Source organism: Manis pentadactyla, chromosome X, assembly GCF_030020395.1.
Source record: "Manis pentadactyla isolate mManPen7 chromosome X, mManPen7.hap1, whole genome shotgun sequence".
Classification (NCBI taxonomy): Eukaryota; Metazoa; Chordata; class Mammalia; order Pholidota; family Manidae; genus Manis; species Manis pentadactyla.
Genome location: NC_080038.1, coordinates 43127436 through 43144081, shown reverse-complemented (window position 1 = coordinate 43144081; position 16646 = coordinate 43127436). Strand labels below are relative to the sequence as shown.

At 48.5% G+C, this 16646-nt stretch overlaps 2 protein-coding genes across 2 annotated transcripts; one reads left to right on the top strand and one right to left on the bottom strand.

Moving 5' to 3' along the window:
- Nucleotides 1-7310: 7310 nt before the first annotated feature.
- Nucleotides 7311-11863, top strand: PCSK1N (proprotein convertase subtilisin/kexin type 1 inhibitor). The gene is made up of 3 exons (XM_036917182.2): nucleotides 7311-7504; nucleotides 10656-11128; nucleotides 11524-11863. The coding sequence occupies exons 1-3, from the start codon at nucleotides 7391-7393 to the stop codon at nucleotides 11726-11728; spliced, it is 792 nt and encodes a 263-aa protein (XP_036773077.2). The 5' UTR covers nucleotides 7311-7390; the 3' UTR covers nucleotides 11729-11863.
- Nucleotides 11864-12849: 986 nt separating this feature from the next.
- ERAS (ES cell expressed Ras) lies at nucleotides 12850-16505 on the bottom strand. Its single transcript, XM_036917191.2, has 2 exons — nucleotides 16340-16505; nucleotides 12850-13824 (listed from the first exon to the last, which is right to left on the bottom strand). Exon 2 carries the CDS (start codon nucleotides 13779-13781, stop codon nucleotides 13080-13082), a length of 702 nt encoding a protein of 233 aa, XP_036773086.1. The 5' UTR covers nucleotides 13782-13824; nucleotides 16340-16505; the 3' UTR covers nucleotides 12850-13079.
- Between the last annotated feature and the right edge of the window lie 141 nt (nucleotides 16506-16646).

Here is a 16646-nt window from a genome sequence, read left to right as displayed (position 1 = left end):
TGTGGCCCCTGGGTTTGCCATCCACCTGTCCACATGTTGGGGGGCAGGTTAGAGAGGTAGGCAGAATCAGGGAGGAACAAGGGAGTCCATCCCTGACAATGGAGTGGCAGAATCACTTCCTCATGCAGAGATCCTGAGAGGCTGGGGAGAGAGACACAGGGAAATCAAAAACACACACAGAGAGAACACAAAGGATAGGGAGAGAGACAGAGAGCAAGAAGCCAGAGTTGACAGAGACATAGAACAGGAGAGATGCAGAAAAAGAGATGTATCAAGAAAGAGAAAAAAACATAAGCAAAAATCTCTTGGACATAAACATGAACTTCTTCATGAACATATCTCCCCGGGCAAGGGAAACAAAAGCAAAAATGAACAAGTGGGACTATATCAAGCTGAAAAGCTTCTGTACAGCAAAGGACACCATCAATAGAACAAAAAGGCATCCTACAGTATGGGAGAATATATTCATAAATGACAGATCTGATAAAGGCTTGACATCCAAAATATATAAAGAACTCATGCACCTCAACAAACAAAAAGCAAATAATCCAATTAAAAAATGGGCAGAGGAACCCAAGAATGGACTAACAGTTACCAAATGGAAAGGGACTGGGGAGAATGGGAGGGAAGGGAGGGATAAGGGTTGGTAAGAAGAAAGGGGGTATTACGGTTAGCATATATAATGTATGTGGGGGGCACAGGAAGGGCTGTGCAACACAGAAGACAAGTAGTGATTCTACAACATCTTACTATGCTGATGGACAGTGACTGTAATGGGGTTTGTGGGGAGGACTTGGTGAAGGGGGTCCCTAGTAAACATAATGTTCTTCATGTAATTGTAGATTAACGATAACAAAATAATAAATAAATAAATAAATAAGAATAAGGATAGGAGTTAGAGGAAAAAAATGGGCAGAGGAGCTGAACAGACAGTCCTCCAAAGAAGAAATTCAGATTGCCAACAGGCACATGAAAAGATGCTCCACATCACTAGTCATCAGAGAAATGCAAATTAAAACCTCAATGAGATAGCACCTCACACCAGTTAGGATGGCCACCATCCAAAAGGCAAACAATAACAAATGTTGGCGAGGTTCTGGAGAAAGGGGAATCCTCCTACACTGCTGGTGGGAATGTAAATTAGTTCAACCATTGTGGAAAGCAGTATGGAGGTTCTTCAAAGAACTAAAAATACAAATAACATTTGACCCAGGAATTCTACTCCTAGGAATTTACCCTAAGAATGCAGTATCCTAGTTTCAAAAAGACATATGCACCCCTATGTTTATTGCAGCACTATTTACAATAGCGAAGAAATGGAAGCAACCTAAGTGTGCATCAGTAGATGAATGGATAAAGAAGATGTGGTACATATACACAATGGAATATTATTCATCCATAAGAAGAAAACAAATCCTACCATTTGCAACAACATGGATGGAACTAGAGGGTATTATACTCAGTGAAATAAGCCAGGGGGAGAAAGACAAGTATCAAATGATTTCACTCCTCTGTGGAGTATGAGAACAAAGCAAAAACTGAAAGAACAAAACAGCAGCCGACTCACAGAACCCAAGAATGGACTAACAGTTACCAAAGGGAAAGGGACTGGGGAAGATGGGTGGGAAGGGAGGGATAAGGGGAAAGAAAAGGGGCATTACTATTAGCAGACATAATGTAGGGGGGGCACAGGGAGTGCTGTACATCAGAGAAGCCAAGTAGTGATTCTGTAGCATCTTACTACGCTGATGGACAGTGACTTTAATGGGGTATGTGGCAGGGACTTGATGATGGGGGGAGTCTAGTAAACATAATGTTGCTCATGTAATTGTAGATTAATGATACCAAAATAAAAAAAATAAGAAAGAAAGAAAAACCAGTGCAACAAATAAATAAGACAGGGAAAGCTCAGTGATATAAGCCAGGCAGAGAAAGACAAATACCATATAATTTCACTTATTTGTGGCGTATAAAACCTATGTCCCCAGAGCAATAGAGAATATTGCTTCCTTTTCCCAGGTATAATGGGAGACTGATGGTTTTGTGAGGACCATCTGCCTAGACCAACATACAGGCATGTTTACCCCAAAGGCATAGTCATCTTCAAAATGAAGGATGAATAGCAATATATAAAAAGCTCCTATAAAACAATAATAAAAGGACAAGCAACCCAATAGAAAAGCAAGCACAGGACATGGAAAAGCCTTTGCAAAAGGGGAAACCCAAATAACCAACAATACATGAAAATATGCTTACAGTCAGTCAGAGAGGTATATATTAAAACAACAGAATACTGCTTCATATCAATCAGATGGGCAAAAATTTTAAACTTGGAACTGTTAAATACCAAGTGCTGCTAAGAGTTTCTAGAAACAGTGCCTCACTCACAGCTGATGGTAGTGAAATGGGGACAACAATCACTGGAAAACTGGCAGTTTCTACTAGGGCTTATATATGCACACCTCACACAATGATGCCCCCTCTACATATATACCTTATAGAAATGTGTACGAGTGTTAACCAAACACATGTACAGGAATGTCTATAGTAGCTTTATTCATAATAGCTCTGAACTGAAAACTATCCATATGTGCACCAACCAAAGAAGAGATCGATAAATTGTGGTGCATTCACAGAATGTATAATACTATGAAGCAATATGTTAGAAACAAGTTTCCATGGATTTTACATGTTCCTGCATGGTCCACAGGCCTTCTGAGCAAAAAAAATCGTCTAGAAAGATTTAGAGACAATTCAGAATAAGAAACCCCAAAACGCCCTTGCCCATAGCCAGGAGATTGCTCACATTCTAGAGTTATGAGTAATTGCACTGCACTACAGGGAGACATCTGGCCCGTGCAAACTGGGCACGAGGAAGCAACCCCAGGTATTGCTCCAGCTGATGCTTTTGCTATGAATAATAAGTGGTCTATTTTTCAGACACACAGGTCTTGTGTGTACAACTGACAGGCTAACTTGTTAGCTTGAGAGTAGGGTAAAACCTCAGACCCTTCACAGTTCTGATTAACACCATGAAAATAAACTAAGTATGATTCCAAGTGTAACATGGATGAATCTTACAATGCTGGGCAAAAGAAGCTGCTGGCATAAAAGAATGCATGCCATTGATTCCCCTTACCAGAACTGTAAGAGTCAGGCTAAATTAGACTATGCTGCTATAAGTCAGGATGGTGGTTGTGGGGGGGAGGCACTTGAGATGTGCTGGTCATCTTTTCTTTCTTGATCTGGTTGCCAGTTGCATCCGTGTTAGTTCGAGAGCATTTATCAGATTGTATCTTTATGACATGCACCTTTCTGAATGTATATTTTATCTCACTAAAGAGTTCAGTGTGAACTAGAACCACATGTATCAACATGGATAATTCTTGAAACTATAATATGAGACAGAAGGAGAGTTGGATACTGCTATGTAGAATATGATATTTATTTTAAACAAGTTTAAAAAACTATGCAAACAATATATGCAGTTTATGAATCCCTAATTACATAATAAAAGAACAAAAATATCCAAAGGAATGACCAATAATAAATCCAGGATTGCAGTTACCACCAAGGAGGGAGGGAGAAGGATGGAATTGCACAGGGGAACCTAGTAGGTTTCAGCTGGTGCTGAAATATTTTGTTTTTTAATGAAAAAAATGAGGCAAATGACAAAATGTTGAGAATTCACAAGTATTCCTTATATTATTTTCTTCTACATATTATCATCCATGAATATTTCATAATTTAGGAGATTAAAAAGAATCCTACTAGTGTTAAATTGAATTTATATATTAACTTGTGGACACATTTATCCAATGTTGATTTTTTGTGCCTGGAATATGATGTCTCTTTCCATTTGTTCAGTTCACTTTTTATTTCTTTCTGTAAAAATCTATAGTGCTTGTGTTTTTCCTGCTCAGTGTGTTCATAGGAAGTGAATGGATTTTGTTACCATGATGAACAATGTCTTTTTCTATTACATTTTCTAATTTAAATATCTGTAAAGGAAGGCTATTTAATCTCTTATTTGATCTTGTTTGTGGTTGCCTTGCTCACTTCTCTTTTAGTTCTAAAATTTTTTTAGATGATTCTCTTGGATTTTCTAAGTAAATAATATCAATGATCTTCATCCAAAGACCACCAGGAACACACCACTAATTAAACAAAGTTGGGCCTATTAGCTCATTGCAACAAGGGAGGATACACATTATAAAGAAACATGGGCCATCCCAATTAATTGTGTTAGTAAAGACATTGCAAGATCTGGATTTGTGTCAGATGTGTTTGTGTTGAATCCTCTAGTGTGACAAGGGCTTCACAGTGGCATTTAAGACCCTGGACAGGATACACTGGCCAGATGCACCACAGGCAATTACCATAAACAAGATGATTAGTTCTTGTAATAGACCCTGGAGTCAGGAGCCTGGATGACCAAATCCAGGCCATGCAAATATGTCCCAAAGTCCAGCTGAACTCTTGTAGAAAGCCAAGTGGCTTTTTCTTTTAACCCCATCAAAAATTGTTCTACTTGACCTGTAGTGCTTGTGTAAGTACAGCAAGGAGCATTTGCTGAAGCATAAACTCCCTCCCCCTTGGCTGGCCCAAAGGAAATAAAAGGTTATGAGTTTTCTCATGACAACTCTGGCTAATTAATTTACATTTAAGTAGAAGCTGTATCAATTGTGACACTTGCTAAGGTCACAAACAAGTTTGGGACCACGTTTTCCAATTGCATTATCCACTGTGGAAACTGCAGCTCACAGGAAGAGGGGGTGGGCCATCCTTACTGGGAGTTCTTCTGAGTAGCCTATGCTTGCCTCATTTTTGGAGATCTCTGGATATTCTGAGGGAAACATGGCCCAAGGTGATAGTTTTGAATATCTGAATGTCTGGAGCAATTACCCTGAATCCACAGGGCACATTATATGCAGCAGGCAGATGCAAACCTTATGTCTAGGAACAATAAGAATGATGAGAATCCTGTTGGAGCACAGACTCTGTAGGGAGTATATATATCACTTATTAAAGCAGGAAAAAGACAATTTGTATCCCTGACAGAGGAGCAGATTTCTTGAGTGGAGTTAAACAACAGCAGCAAAACAGGCTGGAGTGTCTATGAACGAACCAACAGCCTCAACATTAGCTCCCATTCTTTGTGGGTGAGGTCTTGCTTAACAGGGTTGTAATAATCTCAACAGAAGCATTCTGTGAGGCCAACATCCAACTTTTACAGTCATTTTTTTTGAGGGAATTGTACCAGAAGTTACCACAGAAAGCAGGCTACCATCTGAGGTATTTATAACAAAAGCTATGGAATTTTTGTCAGAGTTTCAGGTAGTGTGTGTTTATGCGCATGCATGAGCATGGGGGTGTGTGCAGAGTCAGGGGAGAAGATGGAAGAGATAAAGAGGTAGAGGGAAAAAGAGGGAGAGGGAGAGATAATTTAGCAATCAAATTCAGAGTGGAAGTCAACATCTGAGAAAACACACAAGAAAGCTTTGTTTTTTTCTTAAGAGACAGAGGGAAGCCATAGGAGGTCAAAAGTAACAGTTGATAATAGGGGAGAACATACTGAGTGACAGTTTAGTCAGTTACCAATAACCTCTTTATGCAGGTGAAGGGCTGAGCCTTAGAATGATGAATTGACCTGTCCATGGTCATATTGTACTAGAGGGTGTAGAGGTACAGTAATAGTCAAGTTTAATAGCAGAATAAAAAGAAACAAGGGTTGCTGAAGAATCAGCATGTTCTTCCAGAGGACACTGGCCTGAGGAAAACTTCCGAACTCAGCCCCCAGGGGCAGCTCCGGAGTAGATGTACCAGGGTGTGGATAAAGTGAAGGTTCCTATGGTCAGGATTCTCACCTGACCCTGGTCGGCTCACTCATTACACATGTGCAGGCAATACGTTGCTATTGACTCTGTATAAAGAGCTCCACCCAGTGCTCTGGGCAACATAGTGTCATGGCCGCATGGCTGCAGGAGAGCAGAGACTGGAGTTTGGGCAGCACCGAGGAAAGAGGCTGAGACGGTTGCAGAGAGGCCCAGAGGCAGAGACCGTCTTGCTGCATGCAGACTCGCTCTGAGTGGATGAGATTCTAGTGATTGATCTGTGTGGATAAAAAGAGAGTTCCTGTGGCCAAGATTCTCACCTGGCCCTGGTTGACTAGCTCACTGCACACCTGTGGGCAATACATTGCTGTTGACTCTATATAAAGAGCTCTGCCCAGCGCGACACGGTGCAGGGCTGCAAGGCTGCAGGAGAGCAGAGCAGAGGCTAGAGTGGTGGCAGCGCCAAGGACAGAGGCCCAGAGGCCGGCTGTGTGGGATGGCTGTGCAGGCAGAGAGGCCCAGAGGATGACCGTGAGGACAGAGGAGCCCCAGAGGACGGCTGTGTGGACAGAGGGGCCCAGAGGCAGAGACTGGCTTGCTGCATGCAGACTCGCTCTGAGTGAATGGGATTCTAGTGACTGACCTACCACCACCTGGAAATAAAGTTGGGTATAACCTTTCACCCCAAGAACGTATTGCTGTCAATTTATTTGGTCACATTGAATCCATAGCGAACTTGCCTGGGGCTGAAACCCATTGTCAAGACAGTATCTATTTCTGTATATGTGGCAAGTAGATACAGACAGTAAAATAAAGACAGACAGGAGGGCTGTAGAGATGAAGGGAGAGAAAGAGTCAGAAGCAGGAAGAGACAGGAGAGAAAGAGAGCTATGGGCACATAAAGGCAGAAAGAGAAACACAGCCTTGGAGAGATGAAGATACTAATAACGAGACAAGGAGAAGATGGAAAGGAACATTTATGGAGATCCTACTGAATGTCATTCTTATTAAACCGTCAAAGCCACTCTGAGGGGAAGTTACTAGTAATCCCTTCATGCAGGTGAGGGGCTGAGCTTTAGAATGATGAATTGACCTGTCCATGGTTACATCACTGGGATTGAACCCGTTTGCCTTGTGAAGTAGGCAATTCTTAACTGTTTATCCATTGAACAAAGTCATATATCTTCCCCCCAAAGGAGGGAGAGGTGGGACCAGATCCCATTCCACTCCACTGAGTCAACTTTCACTGCTTGTCTGCAAAGGCGACGGCGAAGTCTGTTGCCCCGGCAACTGCCCTCCGACTGCCATGGCAACCGCCATCGCAGGCTCTAGTTTTCCGCCTTGCCCCTTGGGCATCTCCGCAGCGACCGGCAAGTCGGAGGGGCTGCTGGAGCTCCCGAGGCTGCGCCTGCGTGGAGTGGTGGGGGTGACGGGCAGGGGAGGGCAGGGTTCCCCGGCGCGCGCAGCCGCAGAGCGCCGCAGCCTTGCCCGCTTGCCAGGGCGCTGCGCATTTGCCAGCCAGTCCGCCCGTCCGGAGCCCGGCTCGCTGGGGCAGCATGGCGGGGTCGCCGCTGCTCTGCGGGCCGCGGGCCGGGGGCGTCGGTCTTTTGGTGCTGTTGCTGTTGGGTTTACTCCGGCCGCTCCCAGCGCTTTGCGCGCGGCCGGTAAAGGTACGACCCTGCTTGGGCCGGGGTAGGAGTGGGGAGGAGGAGGCTCCCGGCAAGGATTGGTGCGCTGCTGCTGGCCCCTCATCCTCTGGGGACCTGCGGAGCGATCGGCCAGGTGGCCCTGGGTTCAGCCGCCAGTCTTCGTCCAAACCATAACGGGCTCAGTCTCCAGGTGAGCAGGAGGCGGTGTCCGGCGTATGGCCGGCAGCCGCGCCCTGCCCACCCCTCCACACCCTGCGCTGGCCTGGCCTCGCCCGGCACGCGGCCTGTGGCGCGGTCCATGGGACTAGCGCGCTTAGGGAAGGGGTGCGCGCACTGGCTTGTGTGCGTGCGATGTGGTGACGGTGCGGGAGGGTGTGCTCTCCCTGTCTGTGTGCGTCCTGTGATGTGAGCGCTTCCGACCCAGTTGTGGGTCCGGGTGTGCAGTGCGTGTGATGATGGCGGTGCTTCTACTTGTGACTTTTCTCAGTGACAATGTGTGAGTGAATTCTATGGTGGTGGCGTGACCTATGAGTGTGTCTTCCTGTGTTTGTGTGTGTATGTGTGATTTCGTTTTGTTTGGGAGGAAGTGGTCTTTGCATTCTTGTTGTGCACGCCCCATTTTTGGCTCTATTGCACTGAGTGACTCGGATTTTGTATGTGTGTTCATGAGGCTGTTTTCTCCCTGTGTCTTTGTGTAGCTGTGTCACTGTGGGGAGAGGAGCCATGATTGCCTCTGCTGCATTCATTGTCTTTAAGGGTGTGTGTGTGTCCTTGCACCTGGGTAGCTTGGTGATTGTAACTGCATGAGCATCTGTGTATGTGACCCTGTGCGGTTTTCTGTGGGTGGATGTGGCAGTGTTGGGTTGCATATGTGACATCTCAAGGTCTGTTAGTCTGTGTTGAGTGTGTGTGAGGCTGTGATTGCTGGTGTGTGAGTCCCCAGGTGGCAGGTGCCCAAGGGCACTTGGAGCACATCCTCTTGTAAGTCTTCAAGGCTGTGTCTGCACCAAGGATAGGGGATTTTAAAATTATTAAATATTTTCCACATGGCATAATATATTTAACATATATGTACAATGCAAGTAATAATAATGTAATAACTCCCATGTGTACCTACCATCCAGTTTAAGAAATAGAGGATGACAAACAGTTAGAAGACCCTGGGTGTCCCCATGGCAGCCCCTCTTCTCCATAATCATTATCCTGTATTTTCTGTGTGTTGGTCTCTTACTTTTAGCTTATCACATATTTATGTATCTCTAAACATTATATTGTTTAGTTTTTCCTCACAGAGATGGAAACCGACCTGGCATCTGGCTCCTGCACTAGGGGTCACTAGGAAGTCATCAGCGTGTCTGGCAGTCTAAGGCAGTCTGCAGTGGGATTCTGCAACTTGGTTTTTATTTTTTATTCTTTTGCTCCACATTGCTTGTGAGATTCATCCACAATGAAGTGTGTGGCTGTAAATTATTTTTATTGCTGTACAACATTTTATCCTGTGAATATGTCACGGCTTATACGTGCATTCTCAAGATGTCGGGAGACATTTGGGTTGTTTCCAGGCTTTTCTTTTTCTCCTCTCTCCACTTTTATGAGATTACAAACAGTGCTGCTGTAATTTTCCATGAACTTGTGTCCAGTAGTATATGCACAAAAGCAATTCTGGGGTGTAACACCCCAGGAGTGGCTCATAGGATATGTGCATTCTTTTAGATAGTACCAAACCGTTCTTCAAAATTATTTTGGCAATTGAATTCTCACCAGCAATGTATGAGAGTTTCTATTTTTTCCACATCTATGTCAACCTTGGATATTATTAGACTTTTTGAGTTTGGGCAATCTTTTGCGCATATTATATATGGCATTTCACTCAGTTTAATTTGCATTTGCCTCCCTGATTACTAATGAGATTCACTATTTCTCAGGTGTTTAGTAACTTTATTTCCTTCTTTGTGAAATACTTCATCACCAGTCTTGCCCATTTTTATTTTACTTTGGTTTTCTCATTGCTTTTTAGGCATTCTTTGTATATTGGATACTAATCTTTTATTTACTGTGTTCCAGGCATCTTCTCCCACTCTGGTGTTACTATTCATTTTTTTATGGTGTCTTGGGATAAAAAGAAATTCTTCATTTTAATGTAGTCAAATTTAGTTGTCTTTTCCTTTTCATTTTTCCCAAAGTTGGATCACTTGTTCCTGCGTGATTTTTTGAAGTAGACCCTGTCTCCACTGCTGTGTCATGTAGCAAGTGTCAATATGTGTGGATCTGTTTCTAAGCTCTGTTCAATCCTATTACTTCCTTCCAGTGTATCAAATCTGCTGTTGCACTTGCTGGTTTTGTTTCTAATTTCACTGAAAATATATTTCTACATGTTCTATATGTTTCTTTTTCAAATCTTCAAGGTCATTTTTATGGTCTTTTGTTCCTTGCTCATACTTTTGATACCCTCTTTTATTTCTTTAAACCTACTGAAATTGTTTCAAAACTGTCTGAACTGAACATTAGTCATTAGACAATTTATTCTACAGATGCACTTGCACACATACCAAAATGGTATAGGAACACGGTTATTCATTCTAGCATTATTTATGAGAATAGCAAAAGATTGGAAACACTCAATGTTTATCAAAGACTGATGAAATAAACTATTGTACATCCATACGAAAGGGATTCAGTGCAGAAAAATGAAGGAGAGAGAGAGAGAGAATGCACTTGATGTACTGATGTAGATAAGGATTCCAAAAAGCAAGGTGCAGAACACTGCTACCTTTCAGGTAAAACTGGTGGACAGTAGGAACCTATAAAATGCAAATATGGGTTCCTGTTGTCCAAAACATTAATACAGAAAAATCTATAGATGCCATATCTACCATCACCCCTCCTATAAAGAAACCTGGTCTCCAGCAGACGTGGGGCAAGTTAGTCACTAGGAAATCTTGCAGGTTGGTGTGTGTGTGTGTGTGTGTGTGTGTGTGTGTGATCTACGGGTATTTGGGTGGTCTTATGTCTGGAGGTATTGGGAGCTTTAGGGATGTCTAGGTATATTTGAGGGGCCATGTTGCCTCTGGTGGCATCTGGGGATGTTTGAGGTCCACGGAGCCCCCAATGGGTTGGCGGTCCTTGGCCTGACCGACGCTCCCATCTTTCCTCTCACCTCATCTTCCCGCAGGAGCCCCGCGGCCTGGGAGCAGCCTTGCAGCCCATGGTTGAGGCTGGCGTTTCCCGCCGCTTCCGGCGAGCAGCGCCCCGGGGAGAGGCGGCGGGGCCGGTGCAGGAGCTGGCGCGGGCGCTGGCGCACCTGCTGGAGGCCGAACGGCAGGAGCGGGCGCGCGCCGAGGCCCAGGAGGCCGAGGATCAGCAGGCGCGCGTCCTGGCGCAGCTGCTACGCGCCTGGAGCACACCCCGCACCAACGACCCGGCCCTGGGCCTGGAGGACGACCCCGATGCGCCGGCCGCGCAGCTCGCTCGTGCCCTGCTCCGCGCCCGCCTCGACCCCGCCGCTCTCGCAGCCCAACTTGTTCCCGCCCCTGCCCCAGCCGCTGCGCCCAGACCCAGGCCCCCTGTCTATGATGATGGCCCCACTGGCTCAGATGCCGAGGACGCCGGTGACGAGACGCCCGACGTGGACCCTGAGCTGCTGAGGTACCCCGGGAGGCGGCGGGGGCCGCGGGGCCAGCTTCACGAGGTGGAGCTGCGAACACCGAGGTCCAGGGAGTGAGGTCCTGGCGTAAGGGCAATTGCCTGGCTGGGAGGACAGTAGGGGACATGGGCTCTCATCTTGGAAGGCGGGCTCCGTTGCCCGCTTTCTTGGGGGAGGGAGGGGCGGGGAATCGACATAGTTTCCGGGATGGGAGGCGGGAACCTCTGTCTCCTGAAAGCAGGGGCCTGGGGATGCCAGGGTAGGGAGGAGGCTGGAGACAGCCGGAGGTGGCCGGGTTCCCAGGCGGCACGGAGTTGCAGGGCCGTCTGGGTCCTAGGGCCGGGGCGTTGACATGCGGACGCATCCCCTGCTCATTGAGCCCGGCTTCCCCGTGCAGGTACTTGTTGGGGCGGATCCTCGCGGGAAGCGCCGACACCGAGGCTGTCGCTGCCCCGCGCCGCATCCGCCGCGCCACAGACCAGGATCTGAGCCCCGAGGGGCCCCCTGAGGGCGTGCTGGGGGCCCTGCTGCGTGTGAAGCGCCTGGATTCCCCTGCGCCCCAGGCGCCGGGGCGCCGGCTCTTGCCGCCTCTCGCCGCCTGAATCCCGCCCGGCCCCCGGTACACCGCCAGCTCTCCGCCAGCACGTTGAGAGCCGCTTACCCCGCCAGCCTCAGTTGCTGCCCTCAAACCCCAAGATCCCCACCCCTGGCCCCACAATAAATACGGTCTGAAAGCACCTGTGTGCTTGTCTGTGTGAATGGCAAGTCTCTAGGGGCCTGGTGGGCTGGCTGGTGATGGCTGCCCGTACACAAAAGCAGATGGGCTCCTGTCCTCGGTCAGCACTTTAGAGACCCTCCTCCCCCAGCCAACGCCTCTTCTCACTTGGGGGGCGTCCCTATGCACAATGGCGGTGTCTCACTCCGGTATGGGGAGCCCAGGAGGCTTTCAGGGGGCACTTTCAGGGCCTGCAGCAGCGTCCTGGGTGTGTGTGTGTCCATCCTCCTAAGGACCAAGGGGTGGCTGTTTGTGAGGCAGGTGAGTGGAGTTCAGGCCATGCCAGCTGGCACGTCCACATGCACACGAGCGCCACCTGATGTTGAAGGGGCTACCATCCGGAGGAGAAAGGGAGCAAGCCGCAGGCTAGGTAGGGGTCAGCTCTTCGAACAGGTCACATCCTGGCAGGGAACTCAGAGGAGTCATTAGGAAATTCTCCCAGAGAAATTACATCCTCGCGGGAAGCGCTGACACCGAGGCTGTGGCTGCCCGTCGGCTGGACTTTATGCTTGTTAGCTTAACTTGTAATGTTTCAATCCTTACATCGTATAGAGGCTGCCCTATCTACGCTCTTACTGCTGCTCTGAAGATGCCTGAGGTGGTGTGGTAGCTCATGGCCATTGCACCAGCTACTCCCCCTGCCCCTAGTTATCTGCAAGTTTTTACTCAAATGTCACCCTACTTTAGTAAGGCTTTCCTTGACCTCCCTGTCATTCTATTCCTCCGCCTGCCTTTAATACAGATCCTTATGTCATATCTACAAGGGCTGGGATTTTTAAGTGTCTTGCTTGCCTTTACAACCTTTGCACCCAAAGCAGGGCCTGGCTCACAGTGGACTCCTCCACATTTCTTCATGAGAGAATTCTCACATTTCAACTAACATTCTCCCCAGTCTCACTCCCACCCACATAACACGCAGCAGGGAGACAGCTTTGAAACATGAGAACACCGTTTATTTACCTCTGTACAAAATCTCCCAGGTTGCCCTAATATAATCAACACTATGGCCCACATTACCAAAATCCTATCACCGAATGAAAACCTCCCCAAGAGAGGGAGGGTCCACCTATTCCTAGTACACCAACAGTGTCCCATTCAGCTAGTTGCTCTGGGGGTCTTGTGCCTAGGAACCATCACCCTGGCCTGGAAGAGGGTCTACTTTTCTTGACCAACACTCTTCAGGCTATGCAGCAGCCACAGTGGCACATGGTCTTCTGGTGCCGGGCCTTATTCCCTCCTGGCCCTGCCATGGCCTCCTTTGCCATGGCCTCCCGGACCCTTTGAATTTCATGGATAAGCAGGGTGAAGGCCTCCTCTACACCTTGTCGTGTCTTGGCCGAGGTCTCCACGAAGGGGGCCCCCCAGCTCTTTGCGAGGGCTATAGCAGCAGCGTGAGCATCTCCACTGCTGGTCACAAGGTCACACTTGTTGCCCACAAGGACGAGAGGCTGGGTGTGGTAAGGGCCCCACGTGGCCCGCATCTGCTGCAGCTGGGTGAGAGATGACGGGTCATCCAGGGCAAAGACACCCAGCACACCATCCCCAACAGCCAAGCACTGGTCACGCAGGGCCCTATGAGTGGCCTGCCCTGCGGTGTCTAGCACATTCAGAATGCAGCCCCCATGGCCCAGGGCCACCTCCTTCCAGTAAGAATCTTGGATCGTGGGGTCATGGTCTTCCACGAAGCACTGGTGGTTCAGCTGAATGGTCAGTGCGCTCTTGCCTACACCACTTGCACCCACCACCACTGCCTTGTACTCGGGCAGCTGCTTGCCAATGCTACTGGAGGGTGCCCGAGCCTTGTGGCTGTCCTTCTGGGAGCTAGGGCTCCACGTGCCCAGGCCCAGATCGAACGTGCTAGGTTTTCTTGGCAGCGCCATTCCCCCAGTGGGCAGCTTAGGGAAGAGATGTGGACAGCAGGCCCTGTAAGTGGGAAGAGAAGAAAGAATGGGGGTGGGGTGGGTATAAGTTAGGTGAGACTTTGGATTCAAGGGGACAGACAGTTGGGTGTCATTGAATCAACATTTATTGAGTGCCTAGTGTGTGCTAATCACCTAATAGGCTATATACATTATATGTTTATTCTCTGTCTTTTTTTTCCCTTCTATGACATAAACTCTGTGAAGGCAGGGATTTTCTAAAACAACTTTACTGAGTTATAATTTACATGCTGTGAAGTTCACCCTGTTAAAATGTATAATTCAATGTTTTTTAGTATATTCACGCAGTTGGGCAGCCACCACCACAATCTAATTTTAGAACATTTTCATTGCCCCCAAAACAAACCCCCTGCCTATAAGCAGCCCCTTCTCATTCCAGAGGGAGAGCAGGGATTTTGTTGGTTTTGATTTCGGATTGTGTTGCTGTGGAACCCCATCTCAGCACGGTGCCTGTTACACGTTGTGTGCTGAGCAACATTCCTGCCCCCACGGAGTTTAAGTTCTAAAAGGTGGAGACAATGAAACAAATAAATAAGAAAATTCTGAGGTCTGCTAGCCATTATCATTAGAATTCGGTCTTTATTACTTATTCAACGTAACAGCTACTGAGAACCTACTGTGTGGTAAGGACGTACAGGGGGACAGATAACAAACCCTAGGCCTCATGAGCATTATTCTAGTCAGGAAGACAGACAACAACAAAGATAATCAGTTAAATGTATTTCAGCAATAGGTGATAAGCATGCAGAAGGTGCTAGGTTAATGTTAGGCACTTAAATTATAATTTAATTTTCACTCGTTAATTCAAGAATCCTCCTGCGTGCCAGGCATTGTGATGGGCGAGGGGATGGGAGGTGGGAGGTGTGGGGGTGGGGGGACCGCAGAGAGCAAAATAGAATAAAGTCCCTGCCCTTAGGAGGATTAGATTCTGGAAGTGAGAAAAAGACAATAAAGAAGATAAGCACGTTCATTACCATGCAGTTAGAAGAGGATGGGCACACAGCAGGTGCTCAATTAGTGTTAGCTTTTAATAGCAAATTAGCATTAACTCATTCAATACACATCCTGGTCTTTGGTTTAGTGTGTGGCCTCATGATATGCATCATAATAGCTGCTACCACAGGCCTCTCTGGAAACCAGGGAGGGGTGGCAGTTTGGGGCAGATGGTGTGCTCGAGGTATCCATGGGGGGTTCTGTTGCGGTTGGGATCTGGGGATCAGGCTCAGGGAGTGGGGGAAGGTCCCAGATAGGGATCCAGATGGGGGGAGGTCCTCACCCCAGAAAGATCCCTGAAAATAGTTATTGGGTGTGCTCACCCAGAAAGAAGCGGGTCATGATAGGGGAAGGCAAGCGCAGGACAGAGCTCTGGGGGTGCCCAAACGTTTGGTGGGTGGAAAGAGGGATAAGATGTAGCTATGAGGCCAGACTGAGGGGAGGGGGCTAGAGCGGAAGCAGTGAGGAAGCTGCTGCAGCATCCAGGCCAGTGATGGCGGTGGATGTGAAGAGAGGTTGGTTTCTGGTATATTCTGAAGGTGAAACTGACAGGATTTGTTGAGAGTAAACGGCAGGGGAGGGGGGCCAGAATGACTCCTGAATTTTGGGCCTGGGCGGCTAGAAATCTGAGGGTGCCATCACCTGAGGTAGGGGGCATGTGAGAAAAGCTCTCCCTCTTGGCGAAGGTCCCCGTAACCATGCTAATGATCCTAAGAGCAGTAGGTATTATCTACCGAGAGTCTGACGTGTGCCAGGTGACCCGCCCTTCATGCCCATACTCAATCTTTCTGATACCCTGGTGAGGCGTGTGCTATCATCATTATGGCGACTTTACCCACGAGGGCCAGCGAAGCTCAGAGAAGTGAGGTGGCGGTGACTGACCCAAGGCCACACAACCCACCAGAGAACAACAGAAGACAAGCCGCAACCTTTTCAAGTAATATACAACCGCTTGCTGCAGCAAGCGCTACTGAAGCCTCATCATAGGGTCCTTGAGACCCTGTGATCCCTCCCTCTTTGAGCCGCCTGGACCACCTAGTGGGGTAACAGGAGGGGCAGGGGGAATGGGGGGTAGGGGAACCAGCCCAAATGTGAACTTAAGTCCCCGCTTCAGGGCTAGCTCAATCTCACCAGTTAACACTTCCTTTGACTACCCAGGTGAGGTGTAAAGCTTGGGGTGTGGAGGGGTGACCCTGTGTTCAGGCTGGGCAATCTTGCACAGTTCTCCTTTCTGGGGGGCCGGGCAGGGAAGGGAGCACCCCAATTCCGAGTCTTGTTCCTGCAGCCCCGCTTCCCGCCCCGCACGGACACCCTCACCCAGGTCCGTCCCGACAAAGCCCACTGGGCGATGGGCTAGAGGGTGGTTGCTGGCTCCTGAGAAGGTGTGGCGGCAGGGGAAGGGCCCCCTCACACCCTGCCTCGGTCGCATCCGTACAACCCCAAGGGGGAAGACCTCCCAGGTTGGGGTTGGGGCTGGGGCTGGGGGCCCGGCGGGCCCGGCTCACCTCCGTCCTGGGATAGGTGGTTGCACTCGGACCCGAACCTGCCGCAGTTCTGACAGGACTGACAGGGTAGGCGATGCTCCCACCCAGCCCCAGCGACGGGGTGGGAGCCGGGGGCGGGGCGGGGAGAGGGAGCACGCATGCGCGGCAGCCCTCCCTCAGGCCCCCTCCTCCCCCGCCCCCTGCCCCCAGGTGAGCGCGGGGTCAGGGCCGTGCCAGCAAGTGTGCGCGAAAGAGGTCTTCTTGGGGTACTTTGCGAGCGCCCAGACCTCCTTGTATGCCACCTGTGTCTTGCTGCACCTCTGCCTTA